At 46.4% G+C, this 24,229-nt stretch overlaps 1 protein-coding gene across 2 annotated transcripts in view; it reads left to right on the top strand.

The window, feature by feature from the left end:
* Peli2 (pellino E3 ubiquitin protein ligase family member 2) overlaps positions 1 to 24,229 on the top strand; it is a 140,107-nt gene that overhangs the window by 47,477 nt on the left and 68,401 nt on the right. Inside the window, exons 2-3 of one of the 2 annotated variants that reach the window (XM_021222780.2) lie at positions 3,151 to 3,280; positions 7,632 to 7,721. In XM_021222780.2, the coding sequence (XP_021078439.1) occupies positions 3,151 to 3,280; positions 7,632 to 7,721 (220 nt within the window). The remainder of the gene's footprint in view (positions 1 to 3,150; positions 3,281 to 7,631; positions 7,722 to 24,229) is intronic. The other variant, XM_005085736.4, reaches the window with a different exon arrangement.

The following is a 24,229-nucleotide window of genomic DNA, read 5'->3' as shown; positions in this document are numbered from 1 at the left end:
TTGGGTATTCGTGGCTGATGACCAAGTGCACTTTGAGACAAACATCAATGTTCGTAGGTCGGAGGGGTCTGGGAAACTTGTGTGGGAAGATGGGGGCAGAGTGCTTTCTTAGGGTTCTGCTGCTCGGAGGGCGGGGGCTACCGTGGAGGATCAGCTGGCCTTGTATTGTTTTTGTGAAGCTGGTGAGGTCACCCGTGGGCTGTTGTAGTCCAGATCATGGTTGTGCCTCTACCTACTGACCTGGTGCGATACTCATGGAGTTGTGACTTTGTGATAAGACTTTCTCCTGGGCTGGGTCCCTCTGCCCACGCCTAAGAAGGGTGGTTTCCCTCGTGGCTCCCATTTGTAGGCGTCGGCATTCTGCATCATCTCGTGCATCCTCGTGAGCTCTGCTGCCGGACCTGTGACAGCTGTCCTCTGTGTCCTCTCCGGCTACCTGCATCTCCAGTGCTTATCTTTGCAGTGGCCTCACCTTGGTCGGGCCAGAGCCTTTCTGACTTTTCCTTTCTCTGTTTATGCTGCTGAATCGTTTGAATTTTCTTCCTCCACAAGCACAGCCCGTGGAGCGTTGCATGGGTGTGGACCTGGAGCCTGCCCTTGATGGGGGACGTCCTGTGTATATGTCAGCAAATCACTGTTGGCCAATAGGGAAGCAAGATAGTCGAGGAGGATTCTGGGAAAGAGAGACAACCATGTAGGCGCCAGAGGAGTAAAGAGTCCGGACCCCTTTCAATTCTGGGTTAAATACTTAAGTCAGAGCTAGCCAGTAAGAAACAAGCAAGGCCAACAGCTTCATAATTAATACAGCCTCCTGTGTGTTCATTTGGGACTGCTGCGGCTCTGGAACAGGCTGGCGGGAAGACAACACACTACATTCCCGTATCTGTGTAAGACTTCCTAGTCCTGCTGACTTTACGACACCTCAAGACAATGCTAAACCTTCTGTGTCATGCCCATTTCCACCATTTTGCTTTCAATCGACCTGTGGAATTTTCTGGGCTCATATAACATGCGAGCACCCACTTGGTGGGGTGAAACATTTTCGAAGTCCTGGAAGGCTCATGGCTGAGGTCAAGGTGTGGACAGGGCCCCACTCCTCTGAAGGCTTCAGGGGAGATCCCTCCTTGTTTCTTTCCAGCAGGAAGCTGACTCGCATCGTAGCAGCTCTAGTCCCGGGCACTATAGATATTGAATGAACGGCGTGGGAGCTTAAGCTACTTAGAAGCATGTCTCATCTTCATCATTGCTTTTCCACCATAGTTTTGTTTCCAATAGAATTTTCACTTGTCGTCTAGATACATTAAGTAGCCATTCTGTCCACACACTGGTTTATTTAACCGACAGTAGCTGTTCATCTGTGCACAGACACAGGCACTTTAAATTGTTTCTGCATGTGTTGCTATTTCTGACTCCTTCTCTTTGTGCTGGATGCAGTTTTGAGGCTGTAGAAAAGAATTTCACGAATAAGGATTAAAGTACACTCGAACCAACAAGAGCCCTTATGAATTCTGCTCCCCTCACTTTTTTCTCAGTCAGAGTGTGACGTTCCCACAGCTCTGTGATTACACGCCTTAGGCTACCCACAGAAAACAGTTAGTTGTCCCTTGTCCCAGTTTCTTGTGTCCTAGGATGAGGAGGATGTTGGCCAGGTTGGACCGGATGTGAGGTGGAGAGGGGCAGAAGATGTCGGCCATACCATCTTACCAAAGACAGAGAGTGAGGGGAGGGGCAGCCTCGGGAGAGGAAGGTTAGGAGCAGAGAGCTACCCTGTGCCTGAGGCACACTTCCCCTGCCTGGAGTGTGTGGGTGAGCCACGTGTGGCCTGGGAAACCGTGAACACTCCCCTGCCAGTTGTTGGCCGCCTGGACTTTATTTAGTTGCTTCCTGGTCCTGAGTTAAATGGTGTCAAAATACCCAAAGGTGAGTTTATAATGATTGTTTACGTGTGAGTGCTTGACAGTGGTGACTGCAGATTTGTGGAAACTGCATTTTTTTTTTTTACCTTGCCTAAGGGGGACAAAAGAGAGGATTAAAACTTGAAACATTTCTTTAGTCTAGAGTCGTCTCTAGGTAGCTGGTTCCTTTTTGATGGGCATGGAAGCGTTTATTACTAGCACAGTACAAATGACTTGTGTGGTAATATGAGACCATTGTCTGTAGAGCTGCTGACTCAGCTCTTAGACATCACCCAGGCCCCTTTGTTCCAACTTCTGCAGTTCCCAGGGGCCTCACCCTCCCACGCCCCAGCTCTCTCCTGAGTAGAGTGGGAGAAATGGAGGCAAGCCCAGGGTCTGCGGGGCATGGCAGAAGCAGGAACCACCACCAGAGCGGTGGCTGTTCCCACCGGATCGTGGAGCAGCTGTGTTTATCTGAGTAAATTTATGTGACTCCCCTTCACTCTTCTGGAGAGGAGATTCTCTGTGTTGCCAGCAAAGAATCTTAGTCAAATCCTCATAGCCACTTGGGAGATCAGTAAATCTGTGGTTAGCACATGCAGCTGAAGCCAGACTGTGAGCTGTAATCCTGAATTTCTTTAAACTCTGTCATTAGCTAAATGCAAGAAACCACCCCGTGACTTGTTTACTTGCCAGGTTTTCTGAGAGTGGGCTGAAACTCCTGTATAATTTGTACAAGCTGTTTCCCCCGTTAACCTTGCAGTGTAGGGTTCAAAGTAATGAGAGTGCGTATAGGATTCAAAACTCTGAAGCAAGTAACTAAATTTGGTCTTTTGCGAATAAACATTGTAAAGAAGGCATGAACGTGATTTGGAGAGTGAGAGATGAGTTCCAATTAGCATACTTTTCCCTAACTAGTTCATTTAAAATGTTTCTCAAGTGCTTTCCTGAGGTCTGTTAGAATTGTACTAGCCGAATCAAGCCAGCTCTGCAGAATACTCATTTGTCTCTTCCTAGAAAGATTTGAAGAGTCTGTCTTCATAGAATAGGAAACCTATGATTACTTGTGCATCACTTTTAAATGAAGTCCCTGGGAGTGGTTTGGATTTTATTGCAGCTGGTCTACTTGCAGCCCTCCCCTTCCGTGGGGGCTCCGTGAGCAGCTCTCTGACCATTGCTGTTCCCCTAACCTAACGCCCGCACTTGACGCTGTTAAAGCTTACAGAAAAACGAGAGCTTTTTTTCTCTGTCTTAGGTACAATGGTGCTTTGCCTAATGGCGACAGGGGCAGGAGGAAAAGCAGATTCGCCCTCTATAAGCGGACCAAGGCCAACGGCGTCAAACCCAGCACAATCCACGTGGTCTCCACACCCCAGGCATCCAAGGTAGGTAGGTGGCTGTGGCAAACGGTGGTGGTGCTCATAGTCTTCGTCCTCCGGTCTTGTTTCCGTGTAGGACATAGCCCCTCGGCCGCGTGAGGCTGGAGAATGCTTGTAAGGAGTGTGCTGCGTGCCGTGAGATGTTTAGCAGCACCCTTGACCTTGATCCAGTAGGTGCCCACAGCGTCTCTCTTCCTGCTCTCCACTGTTAACGCTAAGGCCTGTCTGGAGACGGTTCAGGATGGCCGGGCAGGGGATCTCTGGAGTCCGTGCACCGTGGGAAACAAGGCTGCTGGCGTTCATCAAGCTACAGTTGCACTCGAAAGGCACGCGATGATGCTTTTTCTCTCAGGGGTTTTTGTCTTCAGTCTGGATAAGCTTCTCAGAGATCTGAAATTTTCCTTCTGTCGGTGTAGTGCAGCGTGGTTCACACCGGATGTTTCTTGGAGTTGAATTTGCATGACTACTATGTTGTGAAGTACACAGGTCTGCTTGGTATGGGATGTTCCCTGTGCTTATTTCCCTCCAGTAAGATGGCGATGGTATGAGTAAGAATGACCTCCTCAGGTCATATCTCTAAATGTTTGGTCCCCCTAGTTGATGGAGCTCCTTGGGAAAGATTAGGCACTGTGGCCTCATTGGAGAAGGCGTGCCATTGGGGGGCGGGCATTGAGGTTTCCAAAGCCTACAGCAGGCCCACTGTTAATGTGTCTGTGCTTGGTGCCTGTGGCCCAGGATGTAAAGCTCTCAGCTGCTTCTCCAGTGCCGCCCAAGCCTGTCTGCTCCCTGCCTGATGATCGTGGACTCACCCTCTGAAGCTGTAAGCAAGCCCTAATTAAATTTTTCTAAGAGTTGATTTGGTCATGGTGTTTCTTCACAGCCATAAAACAGTAACTGAGACAGAGTTTGAAGAAAATAAAATGTTAACTTTAAAAAAGGCACGTGTTCTCTGATAAATGAGCAAGAGAAAAATCTTGAGTTTCCAGTCTGATTGTCAGTGTAAGTTATTACTACGACAGATTTTTGCATGTTACAGTTATGGCAAAATTTCTTTCAGTAAAATCAGTTCTTTGCTATATAGTGTTGCCTTTTTGGTAAAATATTAATGTGTGATGTTTCTTATGGGGTTGCTGGGTTGTTTGTGATGATGACTTTGAACAAGCTGGACAAAATACTGGTTACATTTCTACTGGACACCAGTCTTCAGGGAACACGATGTTCCCTGGGAGTCAAGTGTAGCGTGTAGTAACTGTGGTCAGCTCGTGAACACTTGGGTGGTAAGTAAGAAGCCCTGAAGCAGTGCCATCAAGAGAATCCGATAAAACGTACCAGCTCAGATGGTCTACGAACAATGGCCAGTGGCTACAAAGGAAACACCAAGTACCAAAGAGAGAGTGGACATGTTTTTGGCTACGGAAAGAAACAATGTTGAAAGAGGAAATGACATAGGTAAATCTAGCTTTACCAAGATCTGAAGAATGGAAGAAGGAGAGTGGCGACAAGGTCTTGGGAGGTCAAGGACACCAGAAACGTTTTATAGCTGTGTGACAAGTATACTGACGCTGGTTCACTTTCAGGAGGTGGCAGTTTACGGTGGCCGTGATGACACGGTGGCCAAGCGGCTCACTCCCTGGTGACGAGCGTTTTCAGTGCAGTAGCCTTTTCACTGTGGTGAGCCAGGAGGCGAGAGATGGGACTGGAAAGCAGGCCGAGCACAGGGTCCTGAAAGGACTGCCTCCAGCCGTTCAGCCAGCTGTGTATCCCTTCCAAGGTCTGCAGCCTCCCTAAACAGCGCCATCTGCTGGGGGTGACACACACACAAGCCTGTGCAGGACATGGAAGAGCTTTTGACAAGGAAGGAGGACCAGACAGATGATTGAGAGTACGAGTGCCCACAATATCTGTAGTATAAATGCAGTCCTTTTAGTTTTGTATAGCCCTTGACGTTTAACTTCCTTTCCTTTGTATTGAATCAGTACTGTTGCTCATTGTTTCCTTTTTAATTCAATAATTTTATGTTAATAGAATGGATGACAAAAGCCACAGAGAGCTGGGAATGTAACTTGGCAACAGAGTACTTGCCTAGCATGCACAGGGTCCTGGATTTGGTCCCTAACAGCGCGCGCGCGCGCGCACACACACACACACACACGCACACACGCACACACGCACACACGCACACACGCACACACGCACACACGCACACACGCACACACACACACACACACACACACATACACACGCACACACGCACACACCCTGGTGACCTAGGCTCATTCTGAGATGAAATGTAAAACATTGTAGCTATGGAGTGTATGGGCTCAGTGGCTCTTCTTCTTTCTCAACCTTTCTTACTGCCAGTTTTATCTTTTATTGGTTTACCTATATGCTTAGGTTTGCTTCAAGCTATTTCAATAATACGTCTGCTAGTAAGTTGTCCAAGTCTGTGTTTAAACATATTACTCATAGTACTAAGCATTAGGAACATTGGGTCTTGACTCTCTTTGTAATCTGAAAAAACAATTTGTTTCTTTCAGCACCTCGGGATACTCATTTGTAAGCTAAGCAAACTGTGACAATAAGAAGGGAGCCATGATGTACTTTGGTTGTAAGCAAATTTTGGCTCTAGCTAGCGGGCCGTGCAGAGTACACCCACATGTGTGTGGCCAAGCCTTGCTTGCCGCTACATTTTCTTGGATGGCCCTTCCTGTGTCTGAGTTGCATTCAGCCAAGGACAGAGTTTCATCATGCTTACATGTTTAACTGAATCTGTAAAGCAGTAGGCTTCGTCGTGGGACAGGCAGTACTGGGGAGCTGAACTCCCAACTCCCCACGCACCCTTATTATTCTTTCTATCTCTTTTAGGCCGTGGCATTAGACAGGACTGCATTCTGCTGCTGTTCTGTCTTCTCTGTTGACATTTCCAGTTCACCTAGATGCTGATCCTGGCTGCACATGCTGACCTGTGGTTTACTCCTTCGTGCATTTCAGTGACCTGGTGTCTGGCCCGGTCTTTCTCGCCACACCTCTGTCCTTGTTCCTCCCCTCTGCCTCTTTCTCTTTTTGGGGTGGAACAAAGATCTCTCTTTGCCAGTGGTAAACAGAGGGAGATAGGGCCTCTTAGTCACCCACGAATGCCAGCCTCTATGCGGAGGCAGATTAGGATGGCATGGCACGCCTGGGCTATTGCTGGATGATCTCTATTTGTACAGCCCTTATTTGTGTACATATTTGCTCTTGGAATACTACAGGTATTCTTTGATTATGTACTGTGCTTATAAAGCACCAGGATCACAAGTCCCGCTTTACTTCTGACAGACCTGTTACATAGGCATAAAGCCTCCTAATTTATTCACCCATTCATTAATTCAACAAATATTTATCCAGCACCTTCCACACCCAGGCACCATGCCAGGTACTGGATAGACTGCCTTGAACAAACACATCGGCGCGGAGCTAATTGGGCAGTGTAGGCAATCAGTGGAGACTTACTTGAGAGGTGCTGGGAGAAAAAAGACACAAACATGGACCAGGTAGGCGTGGGAGGGTCTCAGAGGAAGGGGACATAAGCTGCAGGCTGATTAGGAAATGTTGGGGGTGGAGCTGACCAGGGGAGCAGAGGGATCAGGGCGTAGCTGGAGGATTTGACCTTTTCTGGATGGAAACATTGGGCAGCGTTGAGCTGAGGGAATGACATGATATGACTTGAGAATGTACTCTTTGTGAGATGGAGAGGCTAGTTTACTGTTATTCCACCAGTCAGGAGATAGTAATGGTGCCAGTATCTGATCAGGGATATTTTTGCTAGCCACTGCTAAATTTAGCAGCATCACTATGGAAAACTCCACAATAGTTTTTCTCTTCTTAGATTATGTTTTACAGAAATCTCCTTTGGGGGATATTTTCACTTTCCAAAAGTAATTGAAAATCACTTTGTCCCCTAGTATTTCATAGTGGAAAAATACTAGTATTTGAATGATGGTTTAGAAAATGGTTAAAGCATCTTTACAGGAGTCCAGGGCTGCTCTTTGGTCTGCGTCCTCTTTATGTTGCTATGAGAACGTACATTAGCTGGGTACTTTATGAAGAGATTTGTTTGTCTCAACTGTGCTTAGAGGGCCTAGGTAGTGTTCCACTTGCATCCTGGCTGTCACAGTGTGGTGGAAATGTCGAAGGGGAACAGGCCAGCTGCTGTTGGGAAGTGTGCCAGTGAGGAAATGGATCACGTAGGCCTGGAACTGCTCATCAGAACACTGGCTCTTGGGGCAACTTAGCTAGTCTTTTGAGATCTTACCTTCTCTGTAAGATCAGCACTCATCCCTTCTGAGGGTGGTACCTGAGTGGCTGCCTCCTGCAGGTGCACCACCATCCACCGTTGCTAGACCAGGAGCCAAGCTGCCAGCACACAAGCCAGCCATTGGGGACAGACCACACCCAGACCACAGCGGTGAGTTTGCATTGGCATAACTCTAGTGGTTGATGTCGTATCCAAAGTCTTCTGTGTCACTCTTATGAATGTAACAGTAATTGTGGGAAGTGGTAAAACTAACATAATTTTCAGTGTTAGCACCTTAGCTTGAGCTAATTTGTAGGATTTAATGAGGGCAACTCATGTAGCATGTGTCTTAGTCGTACTGAAAAGCTTAGCTGGACTCTTCTGTGCCTCGGGAGAAGCACCAGTCATCAGTGTCTTAAGGCCTGTTCACTAATGCTGCTTTTAAATCGTTTGGTTTTATATAGTATTGATTTTGGTTTCCTTTATAGTCATTGTATTACAGTTCTTCAGTTAGTAGTGTCTGCTTTTTTTTTGTTTTTGTGAGAAAGGGTATACTGTGTAGTTCAGGTTAGCCCCAAACTCACTATCTCCCTGCCTTAGTCACTTGACTACAAGTATGAGTCACCACACTCAACTGTGATATTTTTAATTTCAGTAACTAATGAAATTATTATAAACAATTAATGAAGTATTTTGTCATAATTCAGGTAACAGTGTTTTGATAAGTCTTTTCCGTGTAGGTACTGTAAGTATGAATATTCTAAATCTGTAAGAGGAGAAAAATGAAATAATAAGCTGCAATGCTGAGAATCTCTTGAGTCTCTACAGGATACAAACTGAAAACAAATCACTTCGTTCCTAGAACAAGCAACCACTTACTCAGTAAAAATGGAGGTACAAGTAACCTTCTAGAACACCGAAGTAATAACGTGCAAAAGATTTTTATTAATGAATGTTGATAGAATGAAGACAAGACACCTGTGAGGTGCCAGCATGCTGTGAGGTTCAAATGATTTCCTGACAAAATATCAAGACTTTCCAAAATAGTTCTTGTAGGAATGGATCATGTCAGTTTAAATGTATGGTTGTGATCCTTAGAAAACATATCTAGTGAGATGATAAAGCACCATTTAGAAAACTCAAAAATCAAAGCAGTAAAACCGGAGACATTATTGATGAAGCTCCAGCTATTTTACATAGAGGTATAATTTACTTAAAAAGCAATACTGAAGACTTTGAAGATGGCACGATGGCTTTTGTTGATTTCATGGAGCTGGAGGGAGCGGCATCTGTAATATATTAAATTTTATTGTGGTTCTCAAGAAGAATTCATGAAAAATGGCTTCCATGAGCTGTATTTACAGACCTTACGCACTTTGCCCAGATGATGCAAGTGTGGTGCTGGGGAGAAGGCCCTTACCTGGATATCTGGGTGACTGTAGACACGAGTAATGCAGTCAACCTCTAGATAGCATCTTTTTAATTCATCTGGATTCCCCGGGTGACTATAGACATGACTAATGCAGTTAACCTCTAAATAGCATCTTTTTAATTCATCGGTTCCTAGGATTTGGCCAGTTGTTTTCAAAACACGGTAGTGCGAAGAAAGTGAAAACCCCATCTAATGAGTAATTTCCATGCGTAGGTGGCGGTAGCAACAGTGGGTGTGTGACTCTCGGGGTTGCGTCAAGAGCAGGTGTACTGAGTGTGTGCTGAGGAGGAGGACTCGGAACTGCTCCCCAGCGCTGCCAGGTCCTTGTGTGTAGGGACGTGTTCACTGCTTCCCTCAACCAGGTGGAGTCATGGACGCGTTTGGCTTCTTCACTCAAATCCTAGCTCAGACACTGAGTCCCATGCACACTTACTTCAAAGAAAGGATCACACTAACAGTTTCTAACAAGTAGCAGATGGCTTGGAATTCAGTGGGGTGACATGGTGAATGATTGATGTAGCCTGCAACGCTTGAGCATAGTTTCCTAGTATGAATACTAGGAAATATATGGGAATGTTTTTAAATATTTAAAACCAACTTCCTTACGGTTTTAGGATCTGAAACAGCATGGTTCCTTATGGCACTTCTGTGAGTCTTTGGAGTAGGTTTCCATATGTCATATAATATATCTTAAATTAAAATTAGAAGTCTGATATTCACGATTCTTACATCAAGTACTTCCAAAAAGGTGATGGATTGATTGAGAATATTGGGATTTTCTGAGTTTTAGCAGTTAAAATGTTTGGCACTAGTATTTTTTTTTTGTGTGTGTTCTCTAACACTCTGTTGTGCTAATGATAGTGTGTGACTCTGCTTTGCTGTGCAGTGTGAATAGAAGAGCTCACACTTCAAATAAAAGAGAGTCTCTTGTATTTACTTTGATTGGTGGAATAGTTTGCCCTATCCACATGCAAGGGGCCCATGCCTTAGTCTCTGGGACTTGTGAGTCCTTTGCCTCTGTGGCAAAGGAACTCTGCAGACAGATTAAGGCGGGAACTTTAAGAGGGATTATCATGGATCTCTGAAGAATGACTGAGAGATGAGGGCAGAGGGACAAAATGGACTTTGAGATGGAGGGAAGAGGACCATAAATCAAAGAATGCATGCATCCTCTAGAAGCTAGTGGCAGATCTATCAGCCCCTAAGGAAATACAGCTTCAGTCTTAACACCATGGGATGTGACTGAATGGCTTAGAGACCGCTTTTCCTGGAACTTGCTCACTGCTTGTGTTGGCTGGTATGATTCTGGCAGGGAATCCAGGTGCCTGCTATAAACACTGGTGGACAGATCTAAAAGATAATTGATTGTGGTTTTAGCAGCAGAGGTCTTTGGCGACTTGTTAGAGCAGCAAGAGAAATGTACATGTACAAAATGCATATATTTGTGATTAGTTCTTAGCTTTGTGTTAGAGGCAACAAAGATACTGAGATTACTATGGTGATATATTATTTATGATTTATTAAAGCTTGCCTGAGGATTCAGAAGGCAAAGTCAGCCACAAGCCATAGAAACCAGGCACACAACTTTAACCCATCAGCCAGAAGCTAGTACACATCTGTAATTTTAGGACTCAGGATTAAGAGGTAGACAAATCTCTGTGAGTCCAAGGCAACCCAGATCTACACAAGACTGATCCAGTCCCAAAGAGAAACAGCTCACACAAAGATGATCTCAGCACCTGGGATCACACAACTTTAATCCCAGCGTTAGGGAGGTGTATAAGACTTGAGCAAGGTCTTAGTATTGAACATTCATTCTCCAGCCACACTGAGGATAGGAAGACATCTAGTCTCGGGATTCTCCAGGTATGCTGAGGAGAGGCAGCAGGATCAGCTCTTTCAGCCTAAGGTAGCAGTAGTGACTGACTACTTTGCTTTTCTGATCTTCAGCTTGAAGCTTGAACCCCAATATCTGTCTCTGGGTCCTTTTATTTATTGTGTTACAGATACAGATTAAAGTATAATTTTGGACCTAGAGTATTAAAACAGGAACTCTTGATTCAAGCACTTGGCATCTTTAGTTAATTATTTATATTACGTTTATATAATTAAAAATTTTGACTCAGCGCATGTATTAATTGGAAAAATAATTTGTTGTCATTAAAGCAGAATTTTATTGATTGGTTTTAACATCAGTGTTGGAGAATTTTTATATATAGTTGTTTTTAATCAAGGTTACTTGAATTAAGACCCAGTTAGTCACCTGTAGTTCTCTGTTGAGGATATTTAAAATGTCCAAAAAGAGTCAGGTAAGTTGATTTGGTCATTGAGGTGCGCATGCTGCCCAAGGCCCCAGAATGTTGGGCCGTGGTTGCTGCGGGCAGTAAATTCCCTAGAGAATGGGGACCAAAGCTGAGGTGTTTTCTGAGTGTCCTCCCTCCCGGAAGTGTGGCTTTGCAAATCCAACCATTGCTAGCCAAGGACTGCTGTGGTGACAAAGTGGATTAATGCAATTCTTGCTCATAAGAGTGGAAACTTGCAGGCTGATGAGACGGCTCAGTGGGTAAAGGGCTTGCTGCACAAGAACAAAGACCCACGTCTAGATCCCTGCACCTACACAAGAGCCTGGCACAGCAGCGTGTCAGCACATCTGTGTAGCCCCGGCAGATCCCCAGAATGCGCTGCACAGGCAGCTGCTGAGCTCTGAGTTCGGTGAGAGACCCGCCTCAAAAACCAACATGGAGAGCAATAGAGGAGAGCATCTGACGTCAGCGCCTGGCCACCATGTGCATCTCACACTTGCATATAGCAGTGCACACGCGTGACACACACACACACACACTTTAAAAGATTGAAAAGGGGAGTTGCCTCACAGTTGATTTGGCAGCCTCAGTGGTTTGTGAAATCAGGTGTTCTGCAGGGCACCCCTCTGTGGAAGGCCAGAGACGGAGCCTTGGCTTCGGTAATGGCTGGTTTGTTTGCAGAGGTGGTTGCAGTAGCGTAGCATGCTGTAGAGGTGCATGGAAACGAATTCGGTGCAGCTGGAAGCAGTGATGGGCTGCAGAGAGGAGTCCTACAGGCCTCATCAGCTGCTTTGGGATCACTGCTGCTGTTTTAGACATGTCTGCACTAAAGTGCACTGTTCTTGGAGTCCTGTGTGACAATGTTCAGTGGTATTTATGTTTTTATGACTGGCTGACGACATGTTCTAGTTAGGGAAAGCGTGGCTGCTGGGACCTTTACTGTGAGAGGAGATACTCTTTCCATTCCCAGCTGCCCCCGAGCTCCTCACACGGTCTGCTCTCTTCCTCTCTACTCCCCAAGTAGCCTCTCCCCCTCAATCCTGTGCTTCTGCTTGAGCATCTTTGTTTGTTAAAATGGGCCTCAGTGGCTTCTACTGAGTTGAGCTCTCATCTCTCGGGACTGTCCCCTCTCTGCCAGCCTCATCCCCAAGTCCTTTCTGAGCTCAGAGACTGATGTGCACTGGTGCCGCGTCAGTTTGACTGGCTCTCCTCAAGGGCCGCATGCCCGCATTTGTGCTCTCCTGCTGCCTAGCAGGACGGCTTCCATGCTTAAACAGGTACCCTCGCCTGCCTTGGGCCTGGCCTGGAACTGACCGCAGGCTATCCCAACGGTCTGCCAGCCAGTGAGGAAAGAAACACTTGGAGGGTGTCAGATGCCTGCTGTGTGGCAGTGGCAGCTATCGGCTAACGCACGCTGATGTTGGTGAGGTAATCTGTGGAAAGAATTGCACATAAAAAAGTCATGATGGGCTCTGGTTACATGAAACCTGGCACCAGCATTTCTGTCCTGGCTGTTGAGTTGCATGAGAAACTTTTAGCTGAAGTGCTTTGATGGGTTAAACTCGAAACTGAATTTGAAGATAGGCTTCTGTGATGGTGATAATGTCAGTTTATCGTCTTTTTGGTTCCAACAGCGAAGCATTAATAATGAGCAGCTTCTGAATGACTGGTGTGCCCACTGTGGAGCTCTGTGCACTTCCTCGTGGCAAGAGAGTTTTGGGAGAAGGCCTTCCTGAGGGAAGTGGGCGTGGCCCAGCGCAGTTTTCTTTGCTCATGCGTTCCTCAGCCTGCGAGCTGAGCTCTGCTCCTTGCCTTTGGAACAGAGGAGCTGTTCTGCGTTTGTTTTTTCACGTAGAGTTGTACTTTTGTTAAATATGAATCGGTAGATAGATGTGAAAAGATTTTCCTAAGTTGCTTGGTAATGCCTGGTTAACTGTCATCATCCTTTCCTATCGACATTTTTAAAGATCGCTTTTATTAGTGTACTAGTCAGGGTTTTCTGAAGGGACAGAGCCCACAGAGTGAGTGTGCATTGGAAAGGGGCTTGCACGGTACCGCTGAGAAGTCAGTCCAACAATGGCTGGACCACAGCTGAGAGGCAGGGTCTGGCAGTGTCTCAGCCTGTGGTGAGCTGACGGCCTGGAGGATTCCCGGGAGCTTGTGGTGTCCAGTCTGTGGGGACACCTGGAGAAGCCGCTTCAGTCTGTGGGGAAACTTGGAGAAGCCAGCCCTGATACGGGAGAGGAACGGAACGCAGCAGCGGTGGCCGCGGGGTCGGCAAGAGTAAAAGCAAGCGGACAAAACACACTTCCTCTTCGGCATCCCTCACCCACCCACACCAGGGTGGGCCGTTCCTCTTGGGAGGGGTCTGGGCCAGGAAACCCCTCTCCGGGGTGCCCAGGAGCTTGCTCCTCAGTCGATTCCAGATCCAGACAACCAGCACATTAGCCGCCGCAGTTATGTTCCTTTGCAACCTGGTGTCGTAAATGTAAGAATGCAATTAATGTTTTTTAGTACGTAAAGTTCTGTGTGTTCGGGTAGACATGCCATGGTGTATGTATGTTTGGAGGTCAAAAGACAACTTACGGGACTCAGTTCTCTCCTCCTACCACAAGGGTCCCAGGGACTGAGTCTGATGTCGGGGGCAGCTCGTATCCTCGCTCGCTCGCTCGCTCCTCCCAGAGTGCCATGTTGGAGCATAGCCTGCCCTTCCCAGAGTGCCGCCATGTTGGAGCATAGCCCGCCCTTCCCAGAGTGCCATGTTGGAGCATCCGAATAGCACTGACACTCAAGTCCTACAAGCAAGGTAGAGCTGGTGTCAGACCCAGTTCTCTTCCGTCAGGTAAACGAGACTCCTGGCAGACGGATCTTTTCTAGTGTTTTCAGTCTTTCCCTACTCATTTCTTAGCTTGTGATGTTGAGTGTAGCCCGGGGCCTGATACATAATAACACACAAACTACCACTGTCCACCCCGACATAATAACACGCAAACTACCACTGCCCACCCCGACATAATAACACGCAAACTACCACTGCCCACCCCGACATAATAACACGCAAACTACCACTGTCCACCCCGACATAATAACACGCAAACTACCACTGCCCACCCCGACATAATAACACGCAAACTACCACTGCCCACCCCGACATAATAACACGCAAACTACCACTGTCCACCCCGACATAATAACACGCAAACTACCACTGCCCACCCCGACATAATAACACGCAAACTACCACTGCCCACCCCGACATAATAACACACAAACTACCACTGCCCACCCCGGATCTAGTGTTTCATTTCATTTTCAACATGCATAATTTTCCACGTGGAGCCTGACTTTTCACAAAGGAAATACCTGTTTACACAGCACCCAGATCAAGAAGCAGTACTCTGTCAGAGGCCCAAAGATCCTGTTGCTCCCCCAACCGGCTGCTGTCCAGGCCGAGTGGTTACCAGGTAACCACCACCCACCCTAAAGCCGCAGGTGGCTTCTGCTCTCTTTGTAAGTGGGGTCCACTGTGTGTGCTTCCTGTTTCTGACTTATTTCATGCAGTATCATATTTGTGATTGACATACTCTTTGTTGGATTCAGTAGTTTGTTTGTGGCTGTTTCTTATTCTGTGTGGATATTATTCTAACAACTACTATGATACCTCAAAGTTTTGATAGCACTAAAATGACAGTTAAGGTTTTGGTATCTGATATTTGGCATTGTAAAAGCTCTTTCATCTTAGGATGTAAAGTCAAAATAAATAATAAGGTAATCATAGCCACCAGTATTTACATCTGTAGCCTGCCACAATTTAAAATCTAGTTTTTGCTGCAAGTGAAAAAAAATCTATTTTCACTTGGAAAATTGGCTAACTTGCTAAAACAGCAATAATTTAATACAACTGTATGTTCTGGGGGAAAAATCTAATTTTATACTACTCTTTTAATGCTGAGGTATTTAGAGAACATTCCTAATACTCACTGGGGGCCATGTACCATGTTTCCCTTAGTTTCCATATTTGTGAGGTCTGGAAGTGTAAGTAGCTTGCCCTGGGACTCAGGGATGGTGTGGACCAGTGTGGGTCAACCCAACTGGGCTCCTGACTCTCCCGCTTGCTGGCTGTGAGGGGAGGGCATGCTCTTTAAAGTTGCTGGTGAAGAACGGGCAGGCAGGACAGTACACACATCTGCCAGGTAGACTCTAGGGAAGCAGTTCTTGTAGTGACCATGCAAGGGCCCTGATAAAGACAGGAAGGAGTCATAGACTATTCAGCAGCCGCTTACGGCTACGTTAATGTCCTGAACCACACACAGCAAATGTATTGGCCGTGTAGCTCAGTTTCAGGTTGTAAATGCAAGCAACCTCTTATCTGTAAACTCTAATAAATGCATCCTCAAAAGTGTAGCCTTGAGTGTTTACAGTCAGTGGTCGCGAGGCAATGCCGTGTCATCTGCAAGTCACCATATTCTAGTGCCCAGGCCCCTTCTTTGCCTTGGTTATGGCGCGTCTCAGTTCCTGCCAAACTGAACTCTCAGGAAGGCATGCTCTCACGCCGTGTAGGCAGTGTAGACTGGGTAACTCCTTGCTGGGGGAATGCTTCCACAGACTAGGTCCCAGTGCATTCACCCTCAGTCACGACTGCCAAAAGTGTCCCCAGACATTGTTCATCTTGGGGGTTCTACGTGTTGGTTAAGGGACATTGATATTAGACTGTTAAGCTTTAGTCAGTATGGATTCTGGAATTAAATTTCCCGGGTTGAGATCCCCGGGTTTTTATCTGGGGGAGAACCACCCTGGATCTCAAATTCTCAAATCTCAAGTGAGAGAATAAATACTTATTCAACTATCAAGTAGGAATCAGTTATTAGTAAAGTTCTTAAAGAGTGGCCTCTGTGTACCCAGTGACTAATGGTTATCTGTATGATAGAGCTTTATTAACTGCTGTTTACTAATTCTTACAGTGCGTGGGATGTCCTTTTAGATTTTCCTTCTAGCTGTTTTGCTTTGCTCCGCTTTGCTTGCCGTGTCACAGAATGGGGACCGAGGATAAATCATGGGAGATGAAATTCCCTAGCAAGTGAACTCCCTGTGAGACAGCTGCCTTGCTACTCAGCCTCTGATGTATGACAAGGGGGAGGAAGGGGCATCAGGCTCCAGATTCCTTTTTCCCTCAGTGACACATGCTGTGCACAGAAGCCATCACCTATGGTAGGCTTCATGGAAATGGGGAGGGGTGTGCCGTGTAAATTGACTTTTGATGTGCAGTTAATCTAGCTGTAGTTTGGATTAAGATGCGCTGGTCTCGGTTCTCTGAACCTGTGTCTTCCCAGCGTCATCAGGCCATATCAGGAGCAGCAGTGAGACGCCTGAGTAGGAGAGAATAGACTGGAACTAATGTTGACTCCCCTCCCCCCATCGGGGCTTCAGTGGGCTCCGCTCCACATTCAGTCTGTTACCTGATTTGACAAGGATGGATTCATTTTGCCCAAGCCTTGGTTGTGGCAGTGGTTACTAATTTCATGGAATGAAAAGGCAGGCCTGGGTAAGGGAGGAGCAAGAAGGATCGGCAGGGATTGTGCGGGAGAGCGATACATCTGGTAGTGGAAAGGGGCTACAGGTAAGCAGACGTCCTCAACAGGGCATCTCAGCGAGCCTGACCGGCCACACCCCTGTCTGATGACACCTGCAGTGCACTCACCTTTGTAGGTTCAAAAAGGGATGGGGTGGGGGTTCATCCCAACTTGGCTAATAAGAGGTGTTCTTTAAAGGTCTCATTAAACTTCTGGCTTTTAGAACACACATTTGTGAAGGAAGTAGCACTTTTCAGTTTGGAAGTATATATTGAGTTAATACAGAATCCTAAAGGTACTTTAGAAATCATTTTTATCAAATGGAGGTAGTCTTGGTCTGGGAACCTCCGTGCATACAAGTGTGTTGTATAAAACGGAGTAGTGTTTGACGGAAGCCATATACGTCCTCCCAAATACTTGATGCGCCTCTAGACAAGGCCCTAATCCGATGCAAACGCTGTGTAGGTAACTGTCGTGTTGTAGGCTACTATGATTGTACCCACACATCATTGCTGTAGACGAGTTGTGCTCGACATGCATGGTCCAATGCAAATTTTGCTTTTTGTGACGTCTTGCCCTTACTGCTGCTGCCGTTGCTGCTGCTCCTATTGCTGTGGTGGCTGTTGTTATTGAGCCATGGCTGGCTGAATGTACACATGTGGGAGGTTGACTATAATTTGCCCTGTTTTGGTGGCAGTTTTCCACAAGCCGCCTAAGAAAGATCCTGGTTCCTCATGTTCGTCCTTGCCAGTGTGAAAGCCGAAGTCAGAGCCTCCTCAGGATTCAGCCTCAGAGTTCACTTCTGCCACTTTTTATGTTGTTGGGTCTCGACTCGGTTTGAGCTGATAAAAGTCTTCTCGCACCTTTTCTAACTGAAGTAGCAAGTTTAGGAGCCGCTATGTAGTCCTTACGAACTGCAGCTGAAGTTAAAATGCTTTTTATTGCCGGAAAATTGGGGCACAGGTCCTGAGCTCCCATTCATGCCCTCAGCCTGCTGGTGGCCTTGCTAGTGTGTGTCAGCCCCAGTGCCCCCCGAGCAAACCCCAGGCTCCACCTCAGCATCTGGCCCTCGATGTGCTTAGTGTCCTCGGTCGCGGTCCCACCTCAACTTCCTTGTAGAGTAAGAGAGAAACATGGTGGGGGCATGCTTGCCATTTCCTTCCTTTCTTTCCCAGAGAGTCCCCAGAATCTGCACCTGTGTTTGACAGCCTCGTGGTCTCAGGTTCCATGTTAGTTGTGGTGCATGGGTGAAGAGTGGATCCTTACAGGGTCCCTTGACTCTTAAGCCACAGTCTGTTCATGCCAAGCATGTTTTTAAACTGACGCAGAATGCTTGCTTATTCACGGACTTGTTTTCTGTTCAGAAACCTCGCTTAGTGCAGCTGGTGAGCCTGACTAGCACACGACCTTTCACTACACGATGCTTTGACCGCTTCCCCCACGGCACCCCGTTTTCCTGCACCTGTATGCAGTCAGTGGGGAACTGTAAAGGGTTGTGACTTAAGGTCTTGTTCTGTATGTTGGAGGATTTAAGACCGTAACAGTGCTGCCCCTGTTCCTGAACCTCAAGAGCCAGCTGTGTGGAATTAAAATACGCCGTCCTGTGCTGCGTGCAGTGATGACCCTAATGAACGCAGCAGAATTCACTGCCTTCTGATGGGAATTTAATCTAAAACTATAAACTGTACGCTCATTAGTTTAATGCTTTTCCTCGACACATGTCTGTAGCTTTTAGTAAAATGGTTTTAAGCATCTGTGAAAAACGGAAGGATGCATGCTTGCCAGAGAGAAGTAAACCCAGAGAATGAACAACCTCACGTTAGTAAACCATGCTTACAAGACGGGTCCCCCAGCCTTGCTCTAGGAAAGCGGAATGGAATGCGCTTGGAAACATACCATCTTAATGTTGCTTTGTCATGTTGGCTGCATCTTTACAGTAGCCTCTTGCCACTTGTCTGTCCTCAGTTTGTGGTGTCGACATGGACGCCTTAGCGACGCCCCTCCCCCACGCCCTGGTCTCACAGTTATCCTTGGCACATCGCTGCCGCCATCCCTCTCCCCTTACAGCTGGCTTGAGGCTGAAGCAGTTTCCCCCTGTATGTGTTCAGCACAGCATGTCTAAGTACGGGGGCATCACAGCAGCCGTGGAACAGGCTTGCTCCGTGACAGGATGTGGGACAATCCCACGAAAGTGATGGAGGCAGGGGAGCTGTTTTCACGCATGCAGACTGGCACTCGTGACGCAGGTGGGGATAGCCGCCCTCCAGACACCATCACCCCCGGGATTAAAAGCCCACGCACGGTTCGTGAGAGGAAACTGCCCGTCTCAGATTCTGGAGAGGACCTTTGGTGGTGTAGATGTGGCTCAGACGTCAGGAAGCCTGGTCTGTCCCTGGGGGTTTGGGATCCCATTCTCAAAGGCCACGTGTCTGTGAGCGCTGTGGTTGTCTGTCGCCTATGGTGGTCAGGTTGAGTGTGAGGAGTGCTGCCCACTGCCCGACACCACCTGTCTCTGTAATTGCAGCGGGTAGAACAGAGCTTCCATTCAACTCCACAGTTCTCCTGTGACTCCTCGGGGTGGCAGGTGGGAGCAGGGTGTTGCCTGTGTTAACAGGTGAATACAGTAGGTGACAGAAATGTCTTCTTAAAGTACGACGTCCAGGTCGGGCTGTGGTGTCTTCGAGTTTGAGGTTAACCTGCTCTATAGCGTGAGTTCCAGGACAGCCAGGGCTACTCAGAGAAACCCTATCTCAAAAAATAATAAATACATAAACATGACGTTCAGGATTGGGGGAGTTGCATCAATAGGATTAATACCAAATGACTTTGTAGGCTAGAAAGGACAGATTATGTAAGAATGATTTCCTTTCTTAAGATAAGTGTTCCTTGCAAAGCAAGGCTGGTCACTGTTTGCATGTCGTAAGCCCTGAAGCCTGTGTGTTCTGATTTCTGAAGAAGGTACTGACAGGTTTGTGATTACTGAGAAGTTTGTTTGAGCCACAAGTTAAAATATAGCTAGATCAGCCTGTCCCTTTACCCTCCTTCTGTTGTTTGTACGCCTGTGCCATGTTTAAGTACGCCTTCCCCACCCCCATGCCATGGAGATGGTTTCTGATACTGTCTTTTAATAAGTCTTAAGGTGTTGTTTTCCTAGGCAGGACTTGAAGCATCTGAGTTCTGTTTGAACAGGTAGTGGGCTGCAGGAAGATTCTGGTTCCATGTCCATTGACAGGCTCCTCTGTTTTCTTGCATCCACTTGTGACACTTCCTTAGGTCGGAGGACCCACGTGTGTGCTGTCGCTGTGGGTCTGTTCTCACCGACTCAGTGCTGCGCTGTGACAGTGAGGTGAGTCCCCTCACCTGGCTCTTCCAGAGTCCTGACTGTTCTTGGCTTTGTTTCCCTCTATATGAACTTTGGGATCAAGTTGGCAGATGCCATCAAAAGATACATTGAGATTTTGATAAGAACTGCATGGAATTGGTAGATTAATTGGGGATAAACATTATCTGGTATTAAAAATGCCTCTGTTTTAACATGATCTCTACTTAGGTCATTTTCTTATTCTTTGTTTTTTTGTTTTTGTTTTTGTTTTTCGAGACAGGGTTTCTCTGTGGCTTTGGAAGCTGACCTGGAACTAGCTGTTGTAGACCAGGCTGGCCTCAAACTCACAGAGATCTGCCTGTCATTTTCTATTGTATAGTTTGTTTCTGTAAAGACCTTTCACAGCTTCAAAAATTAGACTTAGGTTACTGACAGTACTCCTGTGTTATATAGTTTCTGTTGGTAAAGGAAATGCCATTTCTGTATGTGTGTGTGTGCACGCGCACACACGGATATATATGTTCAAATGTACATGTGTGTTTGCAGTTACTGATTCCTTTTTACTCCTGTTTTTGTCAAACAGGCAAAATTTTCTTTATATTCTGAATTTGCTATATTACAGATAATATGTTAAATGAAATTACTTCAATTAATCATTCGGGTGTATAAATTACAGTATTTTTTCCTAATATGTATATTTTTGCCTCTTGCCAATATTCTTTAATGAATTTTCAAAGAAGTAGATTTTTGACTTTACTCTTTGTTTTCTTAAATTTTACTGATTTCTGCTCATATCTCTTCCTACAGCAATTCTCTAAGCAAGCATAATTTTATTACTGTCATATGTGAGAGCCAGTGTTTGTCATAGAGTAGTCACGTGACGTGGTTTAGTCATCTGGCCTGGATGTCTCCACTTACCCATGTTTGGAAACTGAGCACAGCCCTCCTGCTTGGTCCCTGATGCTTGCTCTCCTTCTGCTTTGGTTTATGCAGGAGACATTTCAGCTGGGTCACTGTTGTTCTTCATACATTGTGGCTTGAGCACAGCCCAGCTAAGGAACCAGGAACTGTGGGATTGGACATAACTTGCTATTCATGGATGGTAGAGTCTCAAGCTCAATTAAAAGTCATTACTGCCGGGAAAATTAAGAGGGAAGATTTTGTTTAGGATAACAATTAGTAAAATCTACCCCGTGCCCCGTCCCTCCCCATTGATTTCCAAGGGCATGGGGAACAATGAGCTAAGGGTTCTAGCGAGTATGGGTGGAGTCTCCTATAAATGACCATACTGGCCAATACTCCAGGACCCAGGGACTAAGCTGACAGCAAATTCTGCTTGGGCTTGTTCATGAAGCCGTGTGTAATGAATCTTTGCAGAAGTCCACCTTCCCCATCCAGAGAAGTGCCGTGTGCAGACTCACCTGGTAGACAAGAAGTCAGTGTCAAGTTAGCGTTTTCTGCAGTCATCAGCAAGTGGCCACGCGGAACTTTGTCAGATGAAGGATGAGTTATTAAAGCTGGAGTTCTCACTCAGTTTAAGAGTTGTGTGCTTGTTAATCTAGGCCATGGTGCGTATTCCCCAAACTTCTCACTGTTACTGTTCCTTGAAGAAACAATTGTCAACCTGGATTTGCTGTGTTTATACCACACTGTCGTAGAATCTTTTGTCTGCTGGGAAGTAGGCCAGGTGTTGTTTGTGTATCACTGATTTTCCTGGACTTGAGATTGTGGAGTAGGATCTTTATGATTCTCCCTTTCAGACGCGGACTCTAGAGGCACGGTGATCGAGCTGCCTGACCAGGCCTCGGAGCTGGTGAGGAGTGGAGGAGAGTCTTCCTGATGCCGTGTGCTCTCACATAGGGGACAGGAGCACCGCTAAGAACTGGAAATGATCCCCCCACAAGGAGAGAAATTACATGAGAAGACAGACAGGCAGTAGACCCTTTGAGATGCCGGGTTTCCAGTTTTAGAGCTCTGCGATAGTGAGGGAGTGGTTTTCAGATGGGCAAAGGCGTTTTTCTGAGTAGCTGGTTTTTTCAGGCTTAGGTCCATGATCCATTGATACCACAGTGGGCCTTGTCAGACCTCAAGGCATTCTCGCCACTAACATATACCTCTGAATTTCAAGTTCATGGCTTGGCTCACCAGTTTTGGAGACAATTACTGGTTATTATTATTAATTATTATTATTATTATTCAGTAAGACATCAAAGATGTCACAAGTTTGTGTTTCATAGACTTGGGTTTCACAAAGAAGGGCACACATAGTCATCATTATACTAAACTAGACATAAAAGATCAATTAAAACGATGTGAAGCTTTAGCCTTTAACCGTGAACCCAAGAAAGAGCACTGGCCTGTGAGTTTGGCAGCCTGGAACTTGCCTGCCGCCTGCCGCATGGCATCAGAGGTGACCCCCTCTCTCGGCTGTGAGGAGGAGGCTGTGTGGTGAGCACAACTGTAGACAGCGAGCTGTCTCCATCCGTACCCCCACCCCCACCCCACGACCAATCAGAGGACAGTGCCGGCTTTGTTGCCTGGTTTCCCTTAAAAGTGTTACTTTGGAAGAACGTAGGGGATGCAGAGATCCTGGGAATGGCGACATCACTCACTTAGTTTTCCTTCAAAACACTTTCCACTCAGCAGGAGGTAGTTGTTTAAGTTTTGGACAACAACGTTACAGAATAGTAACAGTTATTTGGACGAGGCCTACAGAAGTCTCTGCCTGAGCTTCCTGTTGGTGTAGGGTGAATTTCACATGTATTCAGCCACCATTTCAAAGGCCTCCCATTACAGATGTTAATTTTGAAGGAACAGCAACAATAGAAAACTCCAAAAAAACCCAAACAGACAAAAACAAAACATGCTTCCTTATATGATTTTATGGAGTTGTATCGCCAAGCTCCTCCTGAAGCTGCCCGTGTTGATCGCAGTTGCTCTCAGTTCGCTGGGATGCAGTTTAGGGATACTTGACTGGTGAGTTCGTTCTCTTGTGTGGCGTTGAGAGTTTAACCCAGATCCTCATGCGTGCTTGGCAGATGCTCCGTCACCGAGCTAACATTCCCAAAGCCTGAGCTAGGGATATTTAACGAAGAACTCCACTTGCTAACGGTTTACAGTGTGCTCATGTGCAGGCAATAGCTTCATATTCTTTCTCCACAAAGACTAAAGCAAAGAAGAAAAAAACAACAACAAAGGAAAGAGAGTTTTTACTGTAGTTGCTGGCTGGATAGGATTAGTAATAACTCAGGGTGACTACGCAGGTGTCGGACATGCCTGCTGTGTTAGGTGCTGTTCTAGCATTGGTGCTTACCTTGTTCTGACACAACCAAGTGCTCGGGTCTGTTAACCCATTTGATAGATGAAGGAACTGAGGCATAGGATATGTGAGGTAACACATCCCAGCATCACACAACCCCTAGGCGATGTGTTGAGACTCCACAACTCACAGCCTCGGTTGACTTAAAGTGATCCAACTGAAGCCCTAGGAGATGTTTTTAATTACATTTTAAATATATTTTTAAAATTTCATACAATGTATTTCGATCATATTCTTCCCCTCCCCCAAGTCCTCTCTACTTCCCTACCCACCCCAGCTTCATGTTTTTTCTCTCTCAAACAGAGAAGCAAAACAATAGAAAAAAGTCATCAACCATAACAGCAGTAGCAAAATCCACACAAAGCGATGGAGCCCGTTCTGTGATATCAGCTACTCCTGGGCATGGGCCCGTCCCTGGATATTCCGTTGGGGGAAAATGGATTTTCCCAGCAGCTATCAACTACAGATTGCTCATAGAAGAGTTGATTGTCCAACGTTTGTAAAAATGAAAGGAAATAGCATGTAGGATGCACCGTAGTTATTTTCTAAGTGTCGTGCCTCAAACACAATATGGATCCTGGGCTGCTAGTTGATTTTTTTTTTCCCTCTTGAGGTGGATTCCAGGTGCTCTCTACACTCTCCCCCCCCCACCCCAGTGCAGCGGACTCCTGGACTTCTGTCTGTCGGTGCTGTGCTCCTTGATGACAGACTGGGTCTGCCAGCTCTGTGCCCT

The sequence above is a fragment of the Mesocricetus auratus genome, unplaced genomic scaffold (genome assembly GCF_017639785.1).
Source record: "Mesocricetus auratus isolate SY011 unplaced genomic scaffold, BCM_Maur_2.0 Super-Scaffold_100048, whole genome shotgun sequence".
Taxonomy (NCBI): Eukaryota; Metazoa; Chordata; class Mammalia; order Rodentia; family Cricetidae; genus Mesocricetus; species Mesocricetus auratus.
Note: the sequence above shows the minus strand (reverse complement) of the source record. Positions and strands in the feature narration are given on the sequence as shown.